Raw genomic sequence first — 19,430 nt, forward strand, 5'->3', positions numbered from 1 at the left:
ATTGGCAATATCTCTTAGGGTGTGTTTGGTACAAGAGGAATTTTTTGGTGACCGGGAATCATGATTAATGGGAATTCAGTAGAAATTGAGTTTACTTGGAATCTTACGAAAGAGGTGTTTGGTTCGCCAAAATATTACCGGAAATATTGGGTAAAAATTACTGATTCCATATTTGGTTTAGAACGAAATATGACTTGGAATATGAGGTTATTTTACAAAAATAACCCCAAACTATTTTTACTTTTGTAATTGATAGATTGGGTCTAGATTTTTATGTGTATTGGGATATTTTTGTCTCAAAATTTATTGTTGTGCTTTTCCTTTACTTGGTATTCTGATTGGTATTCCGAATTACCATATTATTTTTGGTAATCTGAATAGTGACTTTTCTTTATAAATCAAATTACCGGTAATCCTTGGATATCCGAGAATCGTAATTTATTCCTTCTACCAAACGTGGTAATTACATTTACCAGATTACCGGTAATCCTCTTCAAAAACTTGAAACAAACACCCCTGAGAAAATCATAAGCTGGAATTATAAGGTTTAACATCTACAATAGATTGACAGAATTTCCGCAAGACTTTATTACTTACAGAAACTGAAGATCGTTGTCTAAAATACGACACCCTCAACTTTATTGTTCAAGTTATGCATATCTCTTTACTGTTTAGTGAATTTTTGTTTCTTTTTCAATTTTATTACTCTGATAATTTTCATTTTATATTCCTAAAAATGTGAACTAAAAAATGGATAACATGTAATTAACATACTAGTAAATCTTATTTTCATTTGGCCAGATTACACTACCGAGTATAAGTATTAATGTATTCTATTAAAATAAAAATTTGTGTATGATCATGAAACATCAAACTTCTTGTTATTTTAATTAGTTTTGCTTGTGCTGTGTGCTAAAAAGTCATAATCAGTTGTTTCTAGAGAAACTAAATAGTTGCTGGTACGCTTGGTTAACTTGAAGGGGTAAATATAGTTACAGTTTTTGTGCATGAATCATTCACAGAAGTGTAATTAACCATCAAACAAATTTAATTATTTTACCATTTGGGTTTAAGTACATGTTGTGGTATAGGGTAGTGAATTAATCATTTGTTAAGCATATTTCTCTCTCTCTCTCTCTCTCTCTCTCTCTTATCTATATATAATTGATGGATTTAAGAGTCTGATAAGAAATATGTAATTAGGTGGTTATATTTTATTTGATAAGTAGTTAAATACGCATCTTTGAGCGGTTTGACTTAAATCGTTGCATGACACTTCTTACCATAGAATTTCCTTTTCATAATTAAAGTATGACATGAAAAATTCTTGTGTAAAACTTGTTTATGTAAGTTTTTTATCATCACAATATTTTTGTAGATATTGTTGTAAGGCTAATCTTTCAATATATTCGCAACCAAAAACCCTTCTAAGTTAAGAAAACTAAACTAATAACCAAATGATATAACATATTGACTATGAAATAATTGTATAAACAAAAATTTGTGTAATTATTTCATATAAAATCATTATGTGCCATAAAACTTTAGAATAAAGTCTACACATCCCACACCAAAAAAAAAAAAGTCTACACATCAATTTCACATAATATATAACCATCAAGCCACAAAAGACTGGGATTTAGATGTTTCATTTCATTGATGTTCACTGTTGATTCCTTTTGTTAGGTGTTAATCTTGATATTTAAAAAACTATTTATAACTAATTAACAGACTGACGGGCTATAGGTAAGCGGTCAAGCTTCCGTCTTATCATCATTTGAGACAAAACGATAAGGTGCCTTCTCACTCACAATTGTTTGCAGTCGGTGAAATTGGAACTAGTAGTACTATCTTATAATGAAGTTAACAAGATAAAGGAATTAGCAGAGATCTTGTATTAAAACAGTGCAAAGAGCTGCTTATTTCATTTGGGGAAAAAAACTACAACCTGGATTCCGTTGTTATTCTGCCATCAGTTGATCTTGGGACGCAAGTAAAACTTTGGGTCCCTGAGAAACCTTGAAACCATCTCTGCCTTGTCAGTAGAAAGATCAGTGTTCTCCAGAATTTGCTCTTTTGATACCTTGGCAATTGCTTGGACAGAACCAATAGCTTGACTAAGCTGAATTGAGCGATCAGAATAACAAAATAACTCAAGCTATATGCATAGATACCATGGTTTCACGTGACAAAATTATTATTATGTTGTTTACTATCCTCAATAACTAGGAAGTGTAGCACAAGCCCAAGATATAGCATCAAAACTTTGTCACGAGTGCAATTGTTAGTAAATATACAAAAGGAATGCACAAACTATGTGTGGCTGTTAAACCTTCCTAAGTGAGTTTAAATATCTAAAAAATCGAGAATTTTGAGCTTTAGCAACATTGGATGGAGGCATGTAAAAGTAGGAAAACTGAATTGAACAGTTGCCTCATAGTAGAGTGATTTACCGCATTTGCGTCGTGATTGTCGATGCCTGGGATGGATGTAACCACTTTAAGGTAAAAGTTCATTCCTTGCACCAACTGCTTCCTCTTCACAACCATAACAAAGTTCAAACATCGACATGTTTGGTTGCATTTCTTAAGGAACTGCTAGCAGCTACATTGTATGAATGTAAAATTTATCAACTGACCTCAGCTTTCAATTTTTCTCCGATTCTCTCCTCCTTGTATACTGCAATTAATTGGAGAATAAGATAAATAAATTGGAACAATACATGAAAGTTAGTTTCAAGTTTCGGGTTCTACCTCCAGAAGAATGAGCTATTTTTACCATCTTTTCAAACCCCATCTCTAAGTCCTGAACTGGCACAAATGTCGGCTTGCCAATCACCATCCCAAATCTTCACGTATCCATAACCATGATCCTTGTTCTTTCATTATTCAAGTCATACATAGCAAAATATAATCAATTAGAACAGAAGTAACAGAACTCACTTGAAGTACGACTGAATAAATGAATCCATTTGCTCTTTTGCTGGGAGAGTGATGACAACATAAAAACGTGCAAATTGCGTCTTCAGTTTCTGAACTCTGCATAAGAAAATTTGAATCAGACATAAAACTCAAAACTCTTTCCTCAGTAGAACTACTCAAACACAGCCCAAGGCAATGACTCCAAAAAGCAGCATAATTACCTGTCGAAGATTGGAGAGACATTGTTGCAGTCCCAGTTTGTCACGAAAATGAAAGCTACAGACAAACCCCCACAGTTGAAAATAAAGTCCTACAAGGAAACTCCTCAAGTTTCAGTGGTGAACCAGTACATAAAACAAGGGGGGCGGGGGAACAGCCAAAAAAAGGAGACAAAAACTGCCAATTACTGGGGCGATTGGGACAATATTAAGGCGAAAACAATTTGCACAGAGGAAAGTGGTGATAAAATTGATGATGGATGGATGTTGATCCCCTTTCCATGCATTTCTCATCAAACATACTCCATTTGTACCTACAAATAAAACGTAATAATGGCCTCATTTTAAACAAGAAGAGAATCAATGTCTGATGCATTTTATAGTGATTAAAAATTTAAAACTGCAACAAAGACTCTATATCAAGCTGTTATTATTGAGGATAGGGTTGAAACAGCATAACTAAGAAACTAATACATTAAGATAACGATCAGAAGCATTCTAATATATCCATCTACGGTCGCACATCAACAGGAAGCTCCAAGCATAGACCACTCTCAGACACCAACAAGGGTAAAAAAGAAGTCTGAAGTAAATATCTGTTCTTCAAAGTTATATAAGCTCTAGGTATTATCTAATTTTAAAGCATACATGAATTGAAGGAAGAACACTGGCACAAGCCAATCAAGAAGCTAGCAGCTAGTGTAATGCATCTGACTAACTTTCTTGAAACATCTACAGTCTAACCCTTCTTCCTTATTTAGCTTTGTCCAACAAAGAAAGAGTATTATTCACCACACTACAGAGTAGAAACAACCAATTCAGGAAGGTCCAGGTCCAGGAAGACCTTCCGCGACAACCAATCCAACCAAGAAGACTAGGGGTTCACTCTCCAAGATCTAGAAGATGCCTAATCTACAGTTTTGTGCAGACCCTCTAACCAAGCCAAGCTTCACATTCTTTTCCCGCTGCAAGTGGACCTTTTCATCTGGCATCAACCACAACAACAGAGGCAATCTCTTATGGTGTCCAACATTCCTGCCCAACACAGGCTTGAAAAAACATGACGTGAATCATTATCCATGGTAACCATAGAGAAATTTTGCAACATAACAATCTAAACCCTTTCTAAGCACAACTACTTCAGCATCGATGGCAGAAACTCGGTCCACTATTCACCTTCGGAATTTCAGCATGCCACATTAAATTCCCCCTAAACGGAATCCTCTTAAATTTACAACTGCTCCTCTCCTATTCAAGTTTCCGCTTACTGCAGAGTCTCCACAATAAATGGTGACTTTAGGCGGGGAACCCAGATTCCACACAGTATACCAGATCCTTGGATCAATCTGATAAGATTATTTCTCTTTGGAACACTATTCCTAAAATATGCTCAAACCAATCCATCCAACACTCAAATCCTTACTTAAAAAACAATAATATCATATCCAAAGAATGAAAATCAAAATCGAACAGGGAATAAAAGCAACAGATCCCTCACTTTCAGAAAAGGAATTCCAAAATGATATTAAAATATTCTACCAATGGAAGACGAAAGTTTTTCCCACTTCCTCCTTTTCTCCTTCTTCCCTAAATAGAAATAAAATCTCGAAGAAAAAATAGAGAGACAATAGCATGAACCTCTTCTTCCCTATTCTTATTAGGGATAGGAATAAGGATAAGGATAATATTTAAATTACATAAATAACTTCTGTTTTATTATGTTATATGTTAGTTGTTTAGTTGTTTAAATTGGATGTACTTGTCATCTTGTATTCATGCGTCTATATAGACATTTGTCCAGTAATGAAATCAACTTTGATTCCATAGAATTCCTAATACTCTTCCCTAAATAGAAATCAAATCTCGAAGAAAAAAATAGAGAGACAATAGCATGGACCTCTTCTTCAAGTTAGCAAAGCAAATTCATAGTATAACTGTAGCAGAAAGCATGAGATTAATTCCTAATCCGAGTCTTCAATAAATATGATTTATAATTCTAACAAATGAATTTGCTTACATTAACAAATCTGTTTCAGTTAATTAAGAAAAACATCAGTACCAGAGAATGTGGCATGAGACGGAGTTGAAGTTTTTGAATCTCTCAGTGATAGATCCATGAGTAAATCGCAGAGAGAACTATGAATGAAGAAGAAGAGCGCTTAGTTTGTTTTCGAAGCTCGTTTCCTTATTTAAATTGCGAACAAAAGAGATAGAGGAGAAGAAGGTCATACCGACGGCGGAAGAAGGATGCTGCTACGGCGAAGTCTGGTGGTTATGGCAACAGAAATGAGAGAGAAGGGAAGCGCGCCGGTGATACAAGTTGGATCGCGATTCGCGTCGCGTGCACACAAAGAACGTGTTTCCCGCCAATAGTACTAACGAATTTATATGTCTCCTTTCGCCATGGAAAATTTTGAATTTTTGCTTCCTTCCAGATTTAACTGGAATTTGAAGTACATTTTTTAAAAGAAATAAAAACGTCCCGAAAATGATAAGAAACAAGGAAAGCGCATTTTAGAGGAATAATAAACCGATTTCAGAAATTAAATAGATTTGTGATGCTCGTTCAACATTTTTATTTTTATTTTGAGTTTCTTCGAATTATCTCTCATCCATAGTTGAAGACTAATTTTTTTCAAAATATAGATATTATGCAAGTGAGTTTTGCATTTACTAACAAAATATTTTTGGGAATAACATCTATCTTTTTAAATGATACAAATTTATATTCTTTTAGATCCTAACTGTTGATTTCCGTCCATCAACGATTATAATTTATTGGATTAAAATTATTAATTAATTAATAATAAATTTGTCTCATTAAGTTTGGCCCAATAGACTATAACCGTTGATGAACAAAAATCAACGATTAAGATCTAAAAGGATATAAATTTATATCTTTTAAAAAGAATAGATATTTTTTTCAATATTTTTTCTTATAAACGGTCAGGGATCAAACTTTCTATTAACATATTTAAAGGATTCAACCATCCACCAATGTATCCGGCTTTTTTGGTCAACAGTATTTTTTTTACGTCAATTTTAATTTGTTCCTTTTCTATTGAAATGCCGACATTCTTAATAATTAGTTACTAATGTTTGAAAAGAATTCAGGGATGTATATAATATTAAGTGATAATAAAATATGAGATTAGTATTTTTTATATTATAAGAAATTATTTTATCTTCTTCTTTTTTTGGAGTTACCCAACCATAATTACCTCTTTGAGGCGAGTTGGCTCCCTCCGGTATCCCCACAAGCTTCGACTCTTTGAGCCGGCTATGGACTAATCTGGAGTGCGGGGGTCAGTGATGGCTAAAGGTTCAGCCCCTCCCCAAGAATGCATAAAAACAACCATAAAAACGTGATTATGTATTGTTCTATAAATACATAAAAACGTATGCGACTCATAATTTTATTTTATTTTTTCTTCACATGAGTCTATATGAATCTCATATATTTTTATATGTACAAAAGATAAAATTATCTCTTATAATATAAAAATATTAATTCTTTAATAAGTTTTATAAGAGTTATGTTATAGGAAAAGTAATTATGTAATGTTATAGAGATTCGTTTTGCGTGCTGTAATTTTTTTTTTCTTTTTTCTTCAAAAAGTGTAGGCCACACAAAATATTGTGTGTGTAGGAAAGTTTGTTGTGTCATGTTAAATGACAAATGCAAAACCCTTATTTAATATCTATATTATTCTAAAGTAAAACCGTTTATTGGAAACTTTGATGATGTGTCGCATTCTCCTTGAATCTGAGGTTTGTGTTCACACTTAAAGAAATTTGAAATGTTTCCTGTTATAGTAATTTTTTAAATTATTTTTTAAGCTTAAAATTTTAAAACATCAATTGAAATCCGATTAAAAAACACAATTAAATTAAATTCCCACAATCTCTTTATTGAAAGCTGCGAAAGTTGGAAGCTACAACAATTTATTGAACCTTATTGGGAGTTGAAAAGTTTTTTTAAAGTAGTGCCTTATTTGAAAGTTGATTTTTTTTTTAAAGTTGTGCCTTAAGGTACTTCTCAAATAATGCATTGAGTTTTTGTATAAATAGAGAATTGTTTCTTCTTCTTTTTTGTCTTGCCTGCATTTTTCTTTCTTTCTGTTCATGTCTGCGTTTTTTTTTTCTTTCTGTTCATGTGCGTAGGGATTGTTCTATTGGTATAATTTTCGGTTTCTTTATGAACAAACCCTATGAATTCGTTTTCATAATTTTTTTTATTTTTTTTTATAACATTTTTCATAAATTTTTTACTGACACTGATTTATTCATTTTTTAGGGTGGAAGGATTCATGATACTGTGAGTGGTTATTTACATATTCAGCGTCTTCCACCTTCAATTGTTTCGATCCACGACTACCAAAAGAGATCTTTCTTCACAGTGCTAATTCATTCTTCTTCCACGGAACAGTGAGGGGCTTTATGCTTCCAGAGTCACCTCTTCCAATGACACTCAATCTTTCGAAGAAAAGTCCCTCAATGGTAAATCCTTCATCACGTATTCATTCTTATCTCTTTGTTCTTATTGTTCCATCCACTGAGAAATCTTCACCACCAACCACGGTATTCCTTCCTATCCACAAAATAGGAATGTTTGATCCATTTCTTTCTCGAGAAACAGATTGAGTTTCGTCCCTTTCTCTTGGAAGTGAGTCGGGGAAATTTAATATATGATTTTTCTCTTCATCAAAGAAAGAGATGCATATTGTAGAAGACGACACAACCGCACAATAAAAAGAAGACAAGGAACAACGCAGAACTGAGCAACTCAACAAAGAAAATAATAAGGAAAAATTGAGTGTAAATAAGAATGAATAAAACTCTACTTTATATCTACATTCAGTCATCTACATAAAGTAAATTAAAATCTTAACTTAAAATAATGATACAAAACGGAAAACAAATTCGCAGAAGAAACTTTTTAAGAAATACTTAAGATAAATATTTTAAACGTATATATATATAATATATATATAGTATAAATTAAAAGAGAAAAACAATATTTTTTAAAAGTATGTATAATTAATTATATTATCATGTTGAATTTTAAATTTTAAAATTAAATATATTAGAAAGAAATCAAACTTTTATTCTTTTGATGTAAGAGTGTAATTAACACAATTTCCTATGTCGTGAATGATTACCTAGAAGCTATTACTTGGAGAATGTGCCTAGACTTCTATGCATGTTTCCCTTTATTTTTTGCATAGAAAATTGTTAAGCCTATTAATTTATTATTATGTCTATTGGGAGGGAAAATATTTAATACTTAAAATTTAAACTTTCTAAATTTGAATTTTGAACTTGAGAGGTGAGAAAAGATTCAGCATTTAATATTGCCTACTACTTTTTGCATGGGAAATTATTAAGCATATTAATGATAGTTATTACTATATCTATTGGGCTTAATTATTATACATATTAGAATTAATTATAAAACTGGAAAAAGGATATGTATAAAATAAATTTAATTTTAATAAAAAATTATGAATTAAACGAAAAAATATTTAAAATTGTAAAAATATAATTTAAAATAAAGTAAATTAAATTCTTAGCTTAAAATAATGATACAAAAAGGAAAATAAATTCGTACAAGAAACTGTTTAATAAATACTTAATATAAATATTTTAAATGTGTATATATATAATATAAATTAAAAGAGAAAAAATTATTTTTAAAAAGTATGTATAATTAATTCTATTATCATGTTGAATTTTAAATTTTAAAATTAAATATATTAGAAAGAAATCAAACTTTCATTCTTTTGATGTAAGAGTGTAATTAACACAATTTTCTATGTCGTGAATGATTACCTAGAAGCTATTTTTGAAGAATGTGCCTAGACTTCTATGCATGTTTCCCTTTATTTTTTGCATAGAAAATTGCAAAGCCTATTAATTCATTATTATGTCTACAGGGAGGGAAAATATTTAATACTTAAAATTTAAACTTTCTAAATTTGAATTTTGAACTTGAGAGGTGGGAAAAGATTCAGCATTTAATTTTGCACACTACTTTCTGCATGAGAAATTATTAAGCATAATGCCTTAATCCTGGACCCGCCCCGAATCGGATTAGTTGTGAAGCAATGAACCAATTGGAATATTTCCAAAATAAAATAAAATTATTAAGCATATTAATGATAGTTATTATTATGTCTATTGGGCTTAATTATTATACCTATTAGAATTAATTATAAAACAGGAAAAAAATATGTATAAAATAAATTTAATTTTAATAAAAATTATTAATTTAACGGAAAAAATATTTAAAATTATAAAAATATAATTTAAAATAAAGTAAATTAAAATTTTAACTTAAAATAATGATACAAAAATGAAAAAAAATGCGTACAAGAAACTTTTAAAAAAAATACTTAAGATAAATATTTTAAATGTATATATATATATATATGTATATAATATAAATTAAAAGAGAAAAAAAATTATTTTTTAAAAGTATGTATAATTAATTAAATTATTTTTTAAAAGTATGTATAATTAATTCTATTATCATGTTGAATTTTAAATTTTAAAATTAAATATATTAGAAAGAAATTAAACTTTCATTCTGTTGATGTAAGAGTGTAATTAACAAAATTTTCTATGTGGTAAATGATTACCTAGAAGCTATTACTTGAAGAATGTGCATAGACTTCTATGCATGTTTTCTACTACTTTATACTTTCTAGATAGAAAATTATTAAGCCTATTAATAATATTTATTATTATATCTATTGGGTGAGAAAAAATTTAAAATTTATAAAATTTCAAATACAAACGACACAAATCCTTGCAAAAAATAATTATTTATTATTATATTTTAAATCTGATTGTAATAAATAAAAGTCTATCTCTAAGATAAAATATAAAAACCTAAATGTGACGATAAGAACTTTTTTTATGGATAACTATAAAAATCTATTGCATGCTGATAGTTAGAGGTGACAAACTTGGCTTAGCCCGAAGGGCCGGCCCACCAACACATTTTTATAGTTAAATTAAAGTTTTATCCTTCTTCTTTTATAATTAAATTCCTAAATTTTTGTAAATACAAATATGTAAAATTCAAAATACTAATTACACAATCTTTGAAAAAATTAATTATTTATATAAAACAGTGATAGTTAAAAGTTGCAAACTGGGCTTGGCTCAAAGGGCCTGCACGCCTTGCCTGCCAACACGTTTTAATAATTAAAGTAAAATTTCACTCTTCTTTTATAATTAGATTCCTAATTCAGATTTCAATTTTTGTAAATACAAATTTATAAAATTCTAAATACTAACTACACAATTCCTTGCAAAATATAATTACTTATTATTATTTTGTAAATCTAATTGTAATGAATGAAAGTTTATCTCTTAGATAAAATATAAAATCTTAGAAGTAATTATAAGAGCCTTTTTTGTGAATAAATATAAAAACGTTAGTTATAGGTGGCAAACTGGGCTCGGTCCAGAGGGCCGGACTTCCAAAGATTTTTATAATTAAATTAAAATTTCACACATCTTCTTTTATAATTAAATTCTTAAATCAGATTTTAATTTTTGTAAATACAAATTTGTAAAATTTCAAATACAAACGACGCAAATCCTTGCAAAAAATAATTATTTATTATTATTTTTTAAATCTGATTGTAATAAACGAAAGTCCATCTCTGAGATAAAATATAAAAACTTAGATGCAAATATTAGAACTTTTTCGTGTGGATAAATATAAAAGTTTATTATATGCTGGTATATAATGCTGACAATTAGAGGTTGCAAAGTGGAGTCGGTCCGGAGGACGGACCCGCCTATTTTTTTGTAATTAAATTAAAATTTTGCTCTTCTTCTTTTATATTAAACTTAATAACTCAAAAATTTGCCAACTCTATATGTACAAAAGTTTGAGTTAGGTAGCTAACAATATTGATTTAAATAAAATGCAGAGATATATTTTTATGTTTTGCATTAAATTTTACGAGACAGACAAACAAATTTCTTTTTTTCCTGTGCATCGCACGAGTTATACTTAATTTTGAAGAAGTTTTTTTTCTTAGGGTGCTAATTTGAAACATTATCTAAGAAAACTAAACGTTCTTAATGAAAAATCGATGTTATTTAAGTTCAACGTAAAAAAAATAATTTGGAGTCATATAATGAGCCAAGATATGAAGTTTCAAGTGTTTGAAGCAGCGAAGCTATTGTCACCTCATTCTTTAAGTCTTTGGTGGACCCAAATGTATGTTGTTGTTTTTTAAAAATTTATCATTGTGGGTTCTTTATATTGTTACAAGTTTTTAGCATGTGTATTGATTTGATGCTATTTAGACACATTTGTTCCAATGTAAGCAAAAAATATGACTCATACATGACCATTTGGTTAATTTGCTTTCAAATCCCTTTCAGACAACGTTTTTTGGGTTCTAAAAAAAATAACCCATTTTTTTACTGAGATTATTACTTCTGAGTGTTAACATATTAGCGTAATTTATTTTATGAGCATTTACATTTTGTATCGTAGGCATAAATATGATGGTGGAAGAGGATGTCTCTGGTAATGCATAAACATAGGAAATCACATGTTTGGTATGTGTTAAACTCATCCCTCCAATGATTGCTACAGAATGACACTGAATTAATAGCGTTTTTTTTATTATAGGTACAAGCTGATATTTTAATTTCATATTTGCTTGGTCTGTTTGTTACCTTGATTTTATTAGTGACTGTTATAGTTAGCAATAAGTTGTATGCATTTTTCTTTTTTTAGCCATCCTCATTTCAACATAGTCTACTATGGTGTATTTATTTTGTACATAACTCATCGAGTAGATAATATATTTGATTTGCATAATATTGATCACTCTGAATAGCAGATTTTTGTTTATGGTTGACATTTACAAAGTTCTGTATCAATGCTGTAATTTTTTCCACTTGAAATATAGAACAAGATAACAACACAGGTTTTTGTAAGTTTAATGTTTGCAGTGCGATTAACCAACCACAGCGGACGACAAATATTTTGTTCTTTTTTTCCCGGGCATCGCACGGGTAATTCACTAGTATATATATAGGAAAAAATGTTTGTCATTTTAAATGACAGTTTGTTATGTCATTTTAAGAGAAATACAGACACAGAAAATTTGAATTTTAAATTAAAAAAAATCATCCACTTTTTCTCTCTTATGATTTCTCTTTTTCTGTGTCTATCTCTCTCTTAAAATGACATAACTTTCTGTCATTTAAAATGAAAACACCAAATCGATATATATATATATTAATATAAATATAAATTCATAAAATATATTTATTATGAGTTTATAACTCCATAATCTGATTGAAGGGATCTATTGATGTTATATGCCAATTTGGCTATATTAATTCATAGACCTATCTTAGGGGACGTTTGGTTAACGAGAAATTTTTTGAATACTAAGGAAATGTAATAGATAGGGAAATGATTGGAAAGTGAGATAAAGTGAGATAGATAGAAAAATGTAAAAAAAAGTTGTTTGGTGGGAAAAAACTTTACTGGGAAAATTAGGTAACTTTTATGAAATCAACAGTGCATTACCCGGTTTTCCAAAAAAACCATCCTCAAATTTGGTTTCTAAACAATGCAGATATCTATCTTTCTCAACAAAAGTTGATAAAGCCATACAAATTGCATAGATGGGAATTTAGTGAAAATCTATTCAAACAAACATTGTGTTTCTAAAAACCATACTTGATCTTTCAAGGAATTTGTTGAAAAGAAGGTAATCAAACATCACCTTATTAGAAAATTTCTTTCAGAAAAATAAGTGAAACAAGAGTAATCAAGTGGCTACTTTTTTTTTTTAAAAAAAAAGTGAAAGTTGTCTACAAGTTAAATTCAACTTTTAATTTATATTTTTATTTAAATTCAAAAAAAAATTCCTTTTCTGAATAAGATGTAAATACATCCGTGGTACTCAAAATTTGTTCCTCTTATAACAAGATAAAAGGACATGATAGAAAAGGAAAAAAAGATGAAAAAGGACAAATTATTCATTAATAATTGTATATTCTGCAAACAAAAGGAATCTTCCAATTTGATACTACTTTTTAATATTACACTACCAATTGCGACTGACCACTTATCAAAAGACATATTTAAACCATGCATATATCATATATGACATTTTAAATTTCTTAAGATCACAAATAAATTTTTTTTTGTTATTAGTAAAAAGAGCATCATGAAATTTGTCGAAAAGCAAAAAGATATTTACTGTATGCTTAATGTGAGTTACGTATTTACGTGTATGTACCCAAAATATATATGAAGCAATTTTTTAAAAATTTAACCGACAACTGATTAGGTGCAGAAATACTGGCGTGAAATCATGCTGGCGGGAAATCATTGGGCTATGTGATTCCTTTTTGGATTTGTGTTGGCCCCATCTATCCACTCAGTAACAGCAAAACGCTTCGTCTTGTTAACACAGAATTTATTTATTTATTTGTTTTTATTTTCTAAATATTTTGTTTATATAAACCCACGCTTACTCTCCACCATACATCACAGCTAAATACTCGCTACAACGCTCAAAGTATCTCCTTCTCTCTCCAATCCCTATCGTTGAAATTCTTGGACCAAGTGAAACACCGTGTTTTTTTTTCTCTCTTTTATTTTTGACAATAAGAGGCACCGACTTTAGTTGCGTGCTTGAGGAAGATCTGCATTTTCTACCAACCTTTTGCTGCTATCGCCATCTACGTTTAGGTCCATAACTCTTTTTATTTGCATCAGATTTGATTTACTTGATTCACATTTAACTTGGGATTTTCCTTTTTTAGTAATTTCGTGTACTAAATTTTTGTCGGTTATGTACAATGTAATGTGAGGAATGGTGCAAAACGGGAATACTTTATCTTACCACAATTGTATATGTACTAGATTTAGTCTTTATCTTTCTATCATTTTCTATGGGAACAAAAGGTAACGGATTATGCATTTGATTTTGTTTTTGTTGGGGTTTTAAACAGGGGACGCAGTTTCAAGCATTAAACACTAAGATGAGTTTGAGTAATGGAGGTAATGCGGTGAAGCCTTTCAAGATCTTCGTGGGCTATGATCCGCGTGAAGACATTGCATTTGAGGTTTGTCGCCACTCTATCTTGAAGAGGTCTTCAATCCCTGTTGAGATCATTCCTCTAAAACAGACAGATCTGAGAAAAAGTGGCTTGTATTGGCGTGAAAGGGGACAATTTGAGAGCACTGAGTTCTCCTTTTCAAGATTCTTGACACCATACTTGGCAAACTACGAAGGTTGGGCAATGTTTGTGGATTGTGATTTCCTCTATTTAGCAGATATTAAGGAACTAAGAGACATGATTGAGGACAAGTATGCTATCATGTGTGTTCAACATGACTATGCTCCAAAGGAGACCACAAAAATGGATGGGGCGGTGCAAACTGTGTACCCAAGAAAGAATTGGTCTTCAATGGTGTTGTATAATTGTGGGCATGCCAAGAATCGTGTTCTGACACCTGACATTGTGAATGCAGAGACTGGTGCTTTCCTTCACAGGTTTCAATGGCTCGAGGATGATGAAATTGGGTCCATCCCAGTTGTTTGGAACTTTCTTGAGGGGCATAATAGGGTTGTTGAGAATGATCCTACTACTTTTCCAAAGGCCATCCATTATACTCGTGGAGGGCCATGGTTTGAAGCTTGGAAGAACTGTGAATTCGCTGATCTCTGGCTCAAAGGAATGGAGGAGTACCTGAACGAAACCAAAAAAGATATTGCAAATTAGATTGAATCAGCTAACGGCATATAATATATTCAGATATTGTAGTCTTTAGTATGTTAGGAGTGTATTGTTCTTCATTTCATATTCCTTGCTACATGGGCATTCCAGATTATGCCCTTCACCAAGTAGTTTGTTTATAATTCGCATAATATCCATTTGTTTGAATGTAACCGCTTTAGGTGGTATAAATAAAGGGAAATAATACTCTCATGCTACATGAGAGTAACATCTTTTCCTACACAAATTCGTTTTCTGTGTCAATTAATTAATTTTTTTTTTAATATAAAAGATGGGACCAACATTTAACTTCTCTCTATTTTTTCTCTCCTACTATCTTACAACAAAAAACTTGAACCTATAAATAAAAGAGTTAATGTTTCGAGATAATTTTAATTTTTATATAGAAATAAAAGTGTACGGTTGATATTTTTTTCTCTTTGTACGGCTCTATATGAGCGTCACATATGTCAAAAATTTCTAGGTGCAGCAGGAGTATTCACTTGGGTGTTCTCTTTCTCTCACAGAGTAAAATTCTTTTTCATTTCAATCCACATCTTTTTGTTTATTTTCTTGGAAAAGCTCTAAAAATCTTCTTGTAAGTTTCTTCTACAATCACTTATCCCTCTTCAAAATTTTAAATTATTTACAATTTTATTTAGAATTTCTTTATTACTTGTCTCCTAACTTAAAGTTTTTTATCACTTACTCCTTAACTTAGGGGATAAGTGATAAAAAAATTTAAACTAAAAAAATAAATAATTCAAAATTTCAAAAAAAAAAAAATGATTATGAGAAAATTTAGAGACGGTTTTGAAGTTTTCCATATTTTCTTTGACGTCGAACTTTGTTTCTAATTTAAGAAACGTTGTAGGTACAGCCTGAGCAGAAGATTCCCTCGAGGGAGTCAAGCAATTACCATTGTATTTGATATAAATTTTTTTGTATATAAGTTGTTAAAAATGGTAATATAAAATTTGTTATAAATGCCCCATAATTAATTATGATTGAAGAAATAAAAAGACAAAGTTCAAAAAATTAACGAATATCGAGATTAATTATTTCTTAAATTTTTACAAGTCATTTTATAAAAAACACTTTCGTTAACTTTAAGAGGCGTTTGGTTGAGGAATTTTTTTTTAAACACTAGGGAAATGTAATTAATGGAGAAATGGTTGGAAAGTGAGTTTGGTAGGAAAATCAAAAAAATATTGATAGTTGGCCAAAATTTTACCGGAAAAATTGGGTAAAATTTTGTAAGTCTATGTTTGGTTGAAGGTTAAATATTGATGGAAAAATAAGTTGTAACTACCAAAACAACCCTTTTAATAGTTGCAGCTTGAAATCATTGTAGACCTTGACAAAACAGTAAAAAAGTAAACGAACTAAAATGGATTCAATGCTTCACATCTGTTCTCAATCACAGTATACAGACAATGTACCCAACAGCACGAAGCACATGGCTTATTACGGGTCTCTTTTCTGGGCTGTTATTGACACAATCCATGGCAACCTTAACCACCGCAACTGCTATAAAATCGTGTTCTTTATTTGCACAATCAGTGAATGAAAACACATAACGAAAAACAAACCCAAAAATAATATGATGAGCAAAATAGAACAAAATTAACCTCAAAGACATTAGTTGCAACCAAAAATTCTGAAGGTCAAATCTGAATTTCAAGTCTGGAGAACCTTTTTTCACCTACATCCATTATGTTAAATTCCATTATAACACCATGGATAAGGGAAAAACACATCTTTGAGGAGAAAAAAAAAAAGAAAACAGATGAAAACCAAAATCTTGTTCCCTTTATGTCACCTCCCACGTACGCAACCTTCATGCTCAGTGATGATTTGGTTTGGGTTTCAAACCAGAGAGAGGAAGATTATGTTATTTGGCAGGGATATTGAAGATGAGCTATAAATCTTCAAGTAGATTTGGTAGGAATTTATGAGGGTATGTTTGTCAACATATTTATTGCTTTTTGTTCCACTTAGCCGGACAACACACAATACCACATGCCAAGTGGTATTGTGTGGCAGTGTATTTTGTTCCATTTAACAGGCGAACATCGATTGCTGGGCAAGTACGTTGGGTGGAAAAATGTTGCAATCTCTTCTACAGAATATGGTAAAACTAGATACCCAATCTCAAATGTCTATCTATCTCCTAAGACACCTCCAACCAAACACTACCTAACTTTTTTCCCTCCAGCAATGACTAAGTAGAGATTACGAGATTTTGCTGCCTCTGGGAGAAAAGATTTTAATGTTAACTCATGTCTCTTCACATTAATAGTGATTTGGATAAGATAATTGCAGTTCTTGATTAATTTCAAACGGCATTTAAAGTCCTTTTGCACGAATTGTAGCCTTCGGATGCAAACTCATATATGGAGAAGATTTTGAAGTGAAGCAGTACTTCCAAAGCGTATTTTGTGGTTTTAAAAGGAGAATTTTAAAATTATATATGTTTAGGTAAATTTCTTAAAATTCCGGAAAAAAGTAATAACATCCATGGAAACTGGAAAGTTTCTTGTACTTTTGCTTCGCATAGGGTCGTCAACTTCACTGTGGCTCCTTGTACGTTTGTTACATTCATTTGTCCCTTACACATGGACAGGGTAACAGATCAAATACAATAAATAATGTGTAACGACAAAATTTTAGTGCTACCAGAGTATCCAATGTTGTTAGTTTCTTTTTCCAAATCTGAAAAAATTTGTTCCACTTTTGAAAAAAATAAAATTCTTGCCGTATTAATTTTTTTTTCAAATTTGGATAAAGGGACGTATCACTGAAGTTTTGTCCAATACATTACATGGAAGAGAGTATAATTATATACCAAACATAGTAGATCAGTTCAGTAGCGGACCCAGAAATTTTGATTTATATCCGCACATTATGTGGTGGGGATTAAGAGGCAGTTCCCCCGATTTTTTTTAAAAGAAAATTTTAAATGTATTAGAAAATAAAAGAATATAACAATTTTTTTTTTCAATTTAACAAAAAATAATAATAATTTAGAAGCATTCCACTTTCCACATGTAACCACACGTGAAAGGAGTGCATATAACATGCCCATGTTTATAAGACATACTCATCTTGATAATATTTTTTATTACAACCAATGGTGCATTGGTGGGGACATTGACCATTGTGCCACCTCTTTAATAAAAATTTACTTGATTGCCACGTCTGAAAAAAAATTTGCCAAAATGCCACGTCACAATCCTTCTGGTCTGACAAGCGGGAATGAACTGGACACGTGTCAGCGTCTGAATGGTCAACCATTCTCGCTGGGCTGCCCAGCTAGAATGACAGAATGCCTGTACTTTTATCACGTGTCAGCATTCTGTCATTCTAGCTGGGCAGCCCAGCGAGAATGGTTGACCATTCAGACGCTGACACGTGTCCAGTTCATTCCCGCTTGTCAGACCAGCGGGATTGTGACGTGGCATTTTGGCAAAAAAATTTCCAGACGTGGCAATCAGGTAAATTTTTCCCCAAAAAGATTGTCCCGCATTGATGGTCCTATACCCTAATTTTTAACGTGCCAATCCATTTAAACTCCACCGAGAAACAAATGATGACATATGTGATTAGAGTTAGTGAGTATTGTTACTAGAAACTAGGCGAGGTGTAACACCCCGTATATATACGGTAATGTGATCATACTATCGTATTAAGCTGCGCTTAATTAAAATTGCGAAATGTCTTTTTCTTTCTAATTATGATGTCATTATCATTACCAACTTGCTTATTAATCAATTAATAAAACATCGCTGTATGCAATTGCAATAAAACAGCTAACTGAAATACCTCATGATATAAAATAACATAATGTATGTCTCTAGTCACGGAACTACAATACGTAGACTGGACCATTAGCAGTTTATACAACTCGACTCAAAAGTACTAACAACAGAGTGGCATGGACAACTCTCATGCTCACCTAAATAAGGCAACAATGCCCAACATAAGTCTCAACTCAAAATATAAAGAACAGAAAACATAAGCAGCATCCAATCCAGTCATGACAGCAATACAGCATAAATATCATAATCAGCTAAGCTCTGGCCTCCTGCCGCCAGAGGCATCAGTCACCATACTACCTGAACCTGAAATAAGCATTCCCCAAACATGGGGTGAGATCTCTAAACCAGAAATCTCAGTAAGACAAGGGGTCCTCAAGGATCTTCCACCCCAAGCTCACTTACATGTGTAATATAAGTTTAAAAGCAGTTCATCAATATCATTTCTAAAACAGTGCAATGCAGCAGATAATCATGTCATGTGTGTCAATTCTATTCTACTGGACAGAGAAATGCAGGATTTATATACGTCTAATACCCACACATAATGCAAGACGCCACTTGCATCCACCCCGGATCACCATCTTGTATGACGCCACATACTCAGGCTTACCGTCAAGATGGAACAACACATGTATATTAAAAGCCATTACACATAAAGCTCAACAACATTTCAAATATTCAAAGCATGTAAC

At 31.3% G+C, this 19,430-nt stretch overlaps 2 protein-coding genes across 2 annotated transcripts; one reads left to right on the forward strand and one right to left on the reverse strand.

The window, feature by feature from the left end:
* Positions 1–1,972: 1,972 nt before the first annotated feature.
* LOC133297693 (protein PARTING DANCERS) lies at positions 1,973–13,876 on the reverse strand. The gene is made up of 8 exons (XM_061496869.1): positions 13,858–13,876; positions 3,329–3,453; positions 3,143–3,231; positions 2,943–3,038; positions 2,754–2,848; positions 2,639–2,679; positions 2,454–2,537; positions 1,973–2,122 (listed from the first exon to the last, which is right to left on the reverse strand). The coding sequence occupies exons 1-8, from the start codon at positions 13,874–13,876 to the stop codon at positions 1,973–1,975; spliced, it is 699 nt and encodes a 232-aa protein (XP_061352853.1).
* A 303-nt stretch (positions 13,877–14,179) lies between these two features.
* LOC133297700 (protein CDI-like) lies at positions 14,180–14,923 on the forward strand. Its single transcript, XM_061496880.1, has one exon. It carries the CDS (start codon positions 14,180–14,182, stop codon positions 14,921–14,923), a length of 744 nt encoding a protein of 247 aa, XP_061352864.1.
* Positions 14,924–19,430: the final 4,507 nt, after the last annotated feature.

Source organism: Gastrolobium bilobum, unplaced genomic scaffold, assembly GCF_033153095.1.
Source record: "Gastrolobium bilobum isolate Gb01-03AN ecotype WA unplaced genomic scaffold, APGP_CSIRO_Gbil_v1 utg3870, whole genome shotgun sequence".
Classification (NCBI taxonomy): domain Eukaryota; kingdom Viridiplantae; phylum Streptophyta; class Magnoliopsida; order Fabales; family Fabaceae; genus Gastrolobium; species Gastrolobium bilobum.

Excerpts from the sequence above, each read along its gene's own strand:
- LOC133297693 (XM_061496869.1), bottom strand. Across the intron at positions 2,849-2,942 it reads TTTATTCAGTCGTACTTCAA|ATTTGGGATGGTGATTGGCA; the intron begins GTGAGTTCTGTT and ends GGATACGTGAAG. Across the intron at positions 2,538-2,638 it reads GAGAAAAATTGAAAGCTGAG|AGGAAGCAGTTGGTGCAAGG; the intron begins GTCAGTTGATAA and ends ATGGTTGTGAAG.
- LOC133297700 (XM_061496880.1), top strand. The coding sequence starts at position 14,180 with ATGAGTTTGAGTAATGGAGGTAATGCGGTGAAGCCTTTCAAGATCTTC.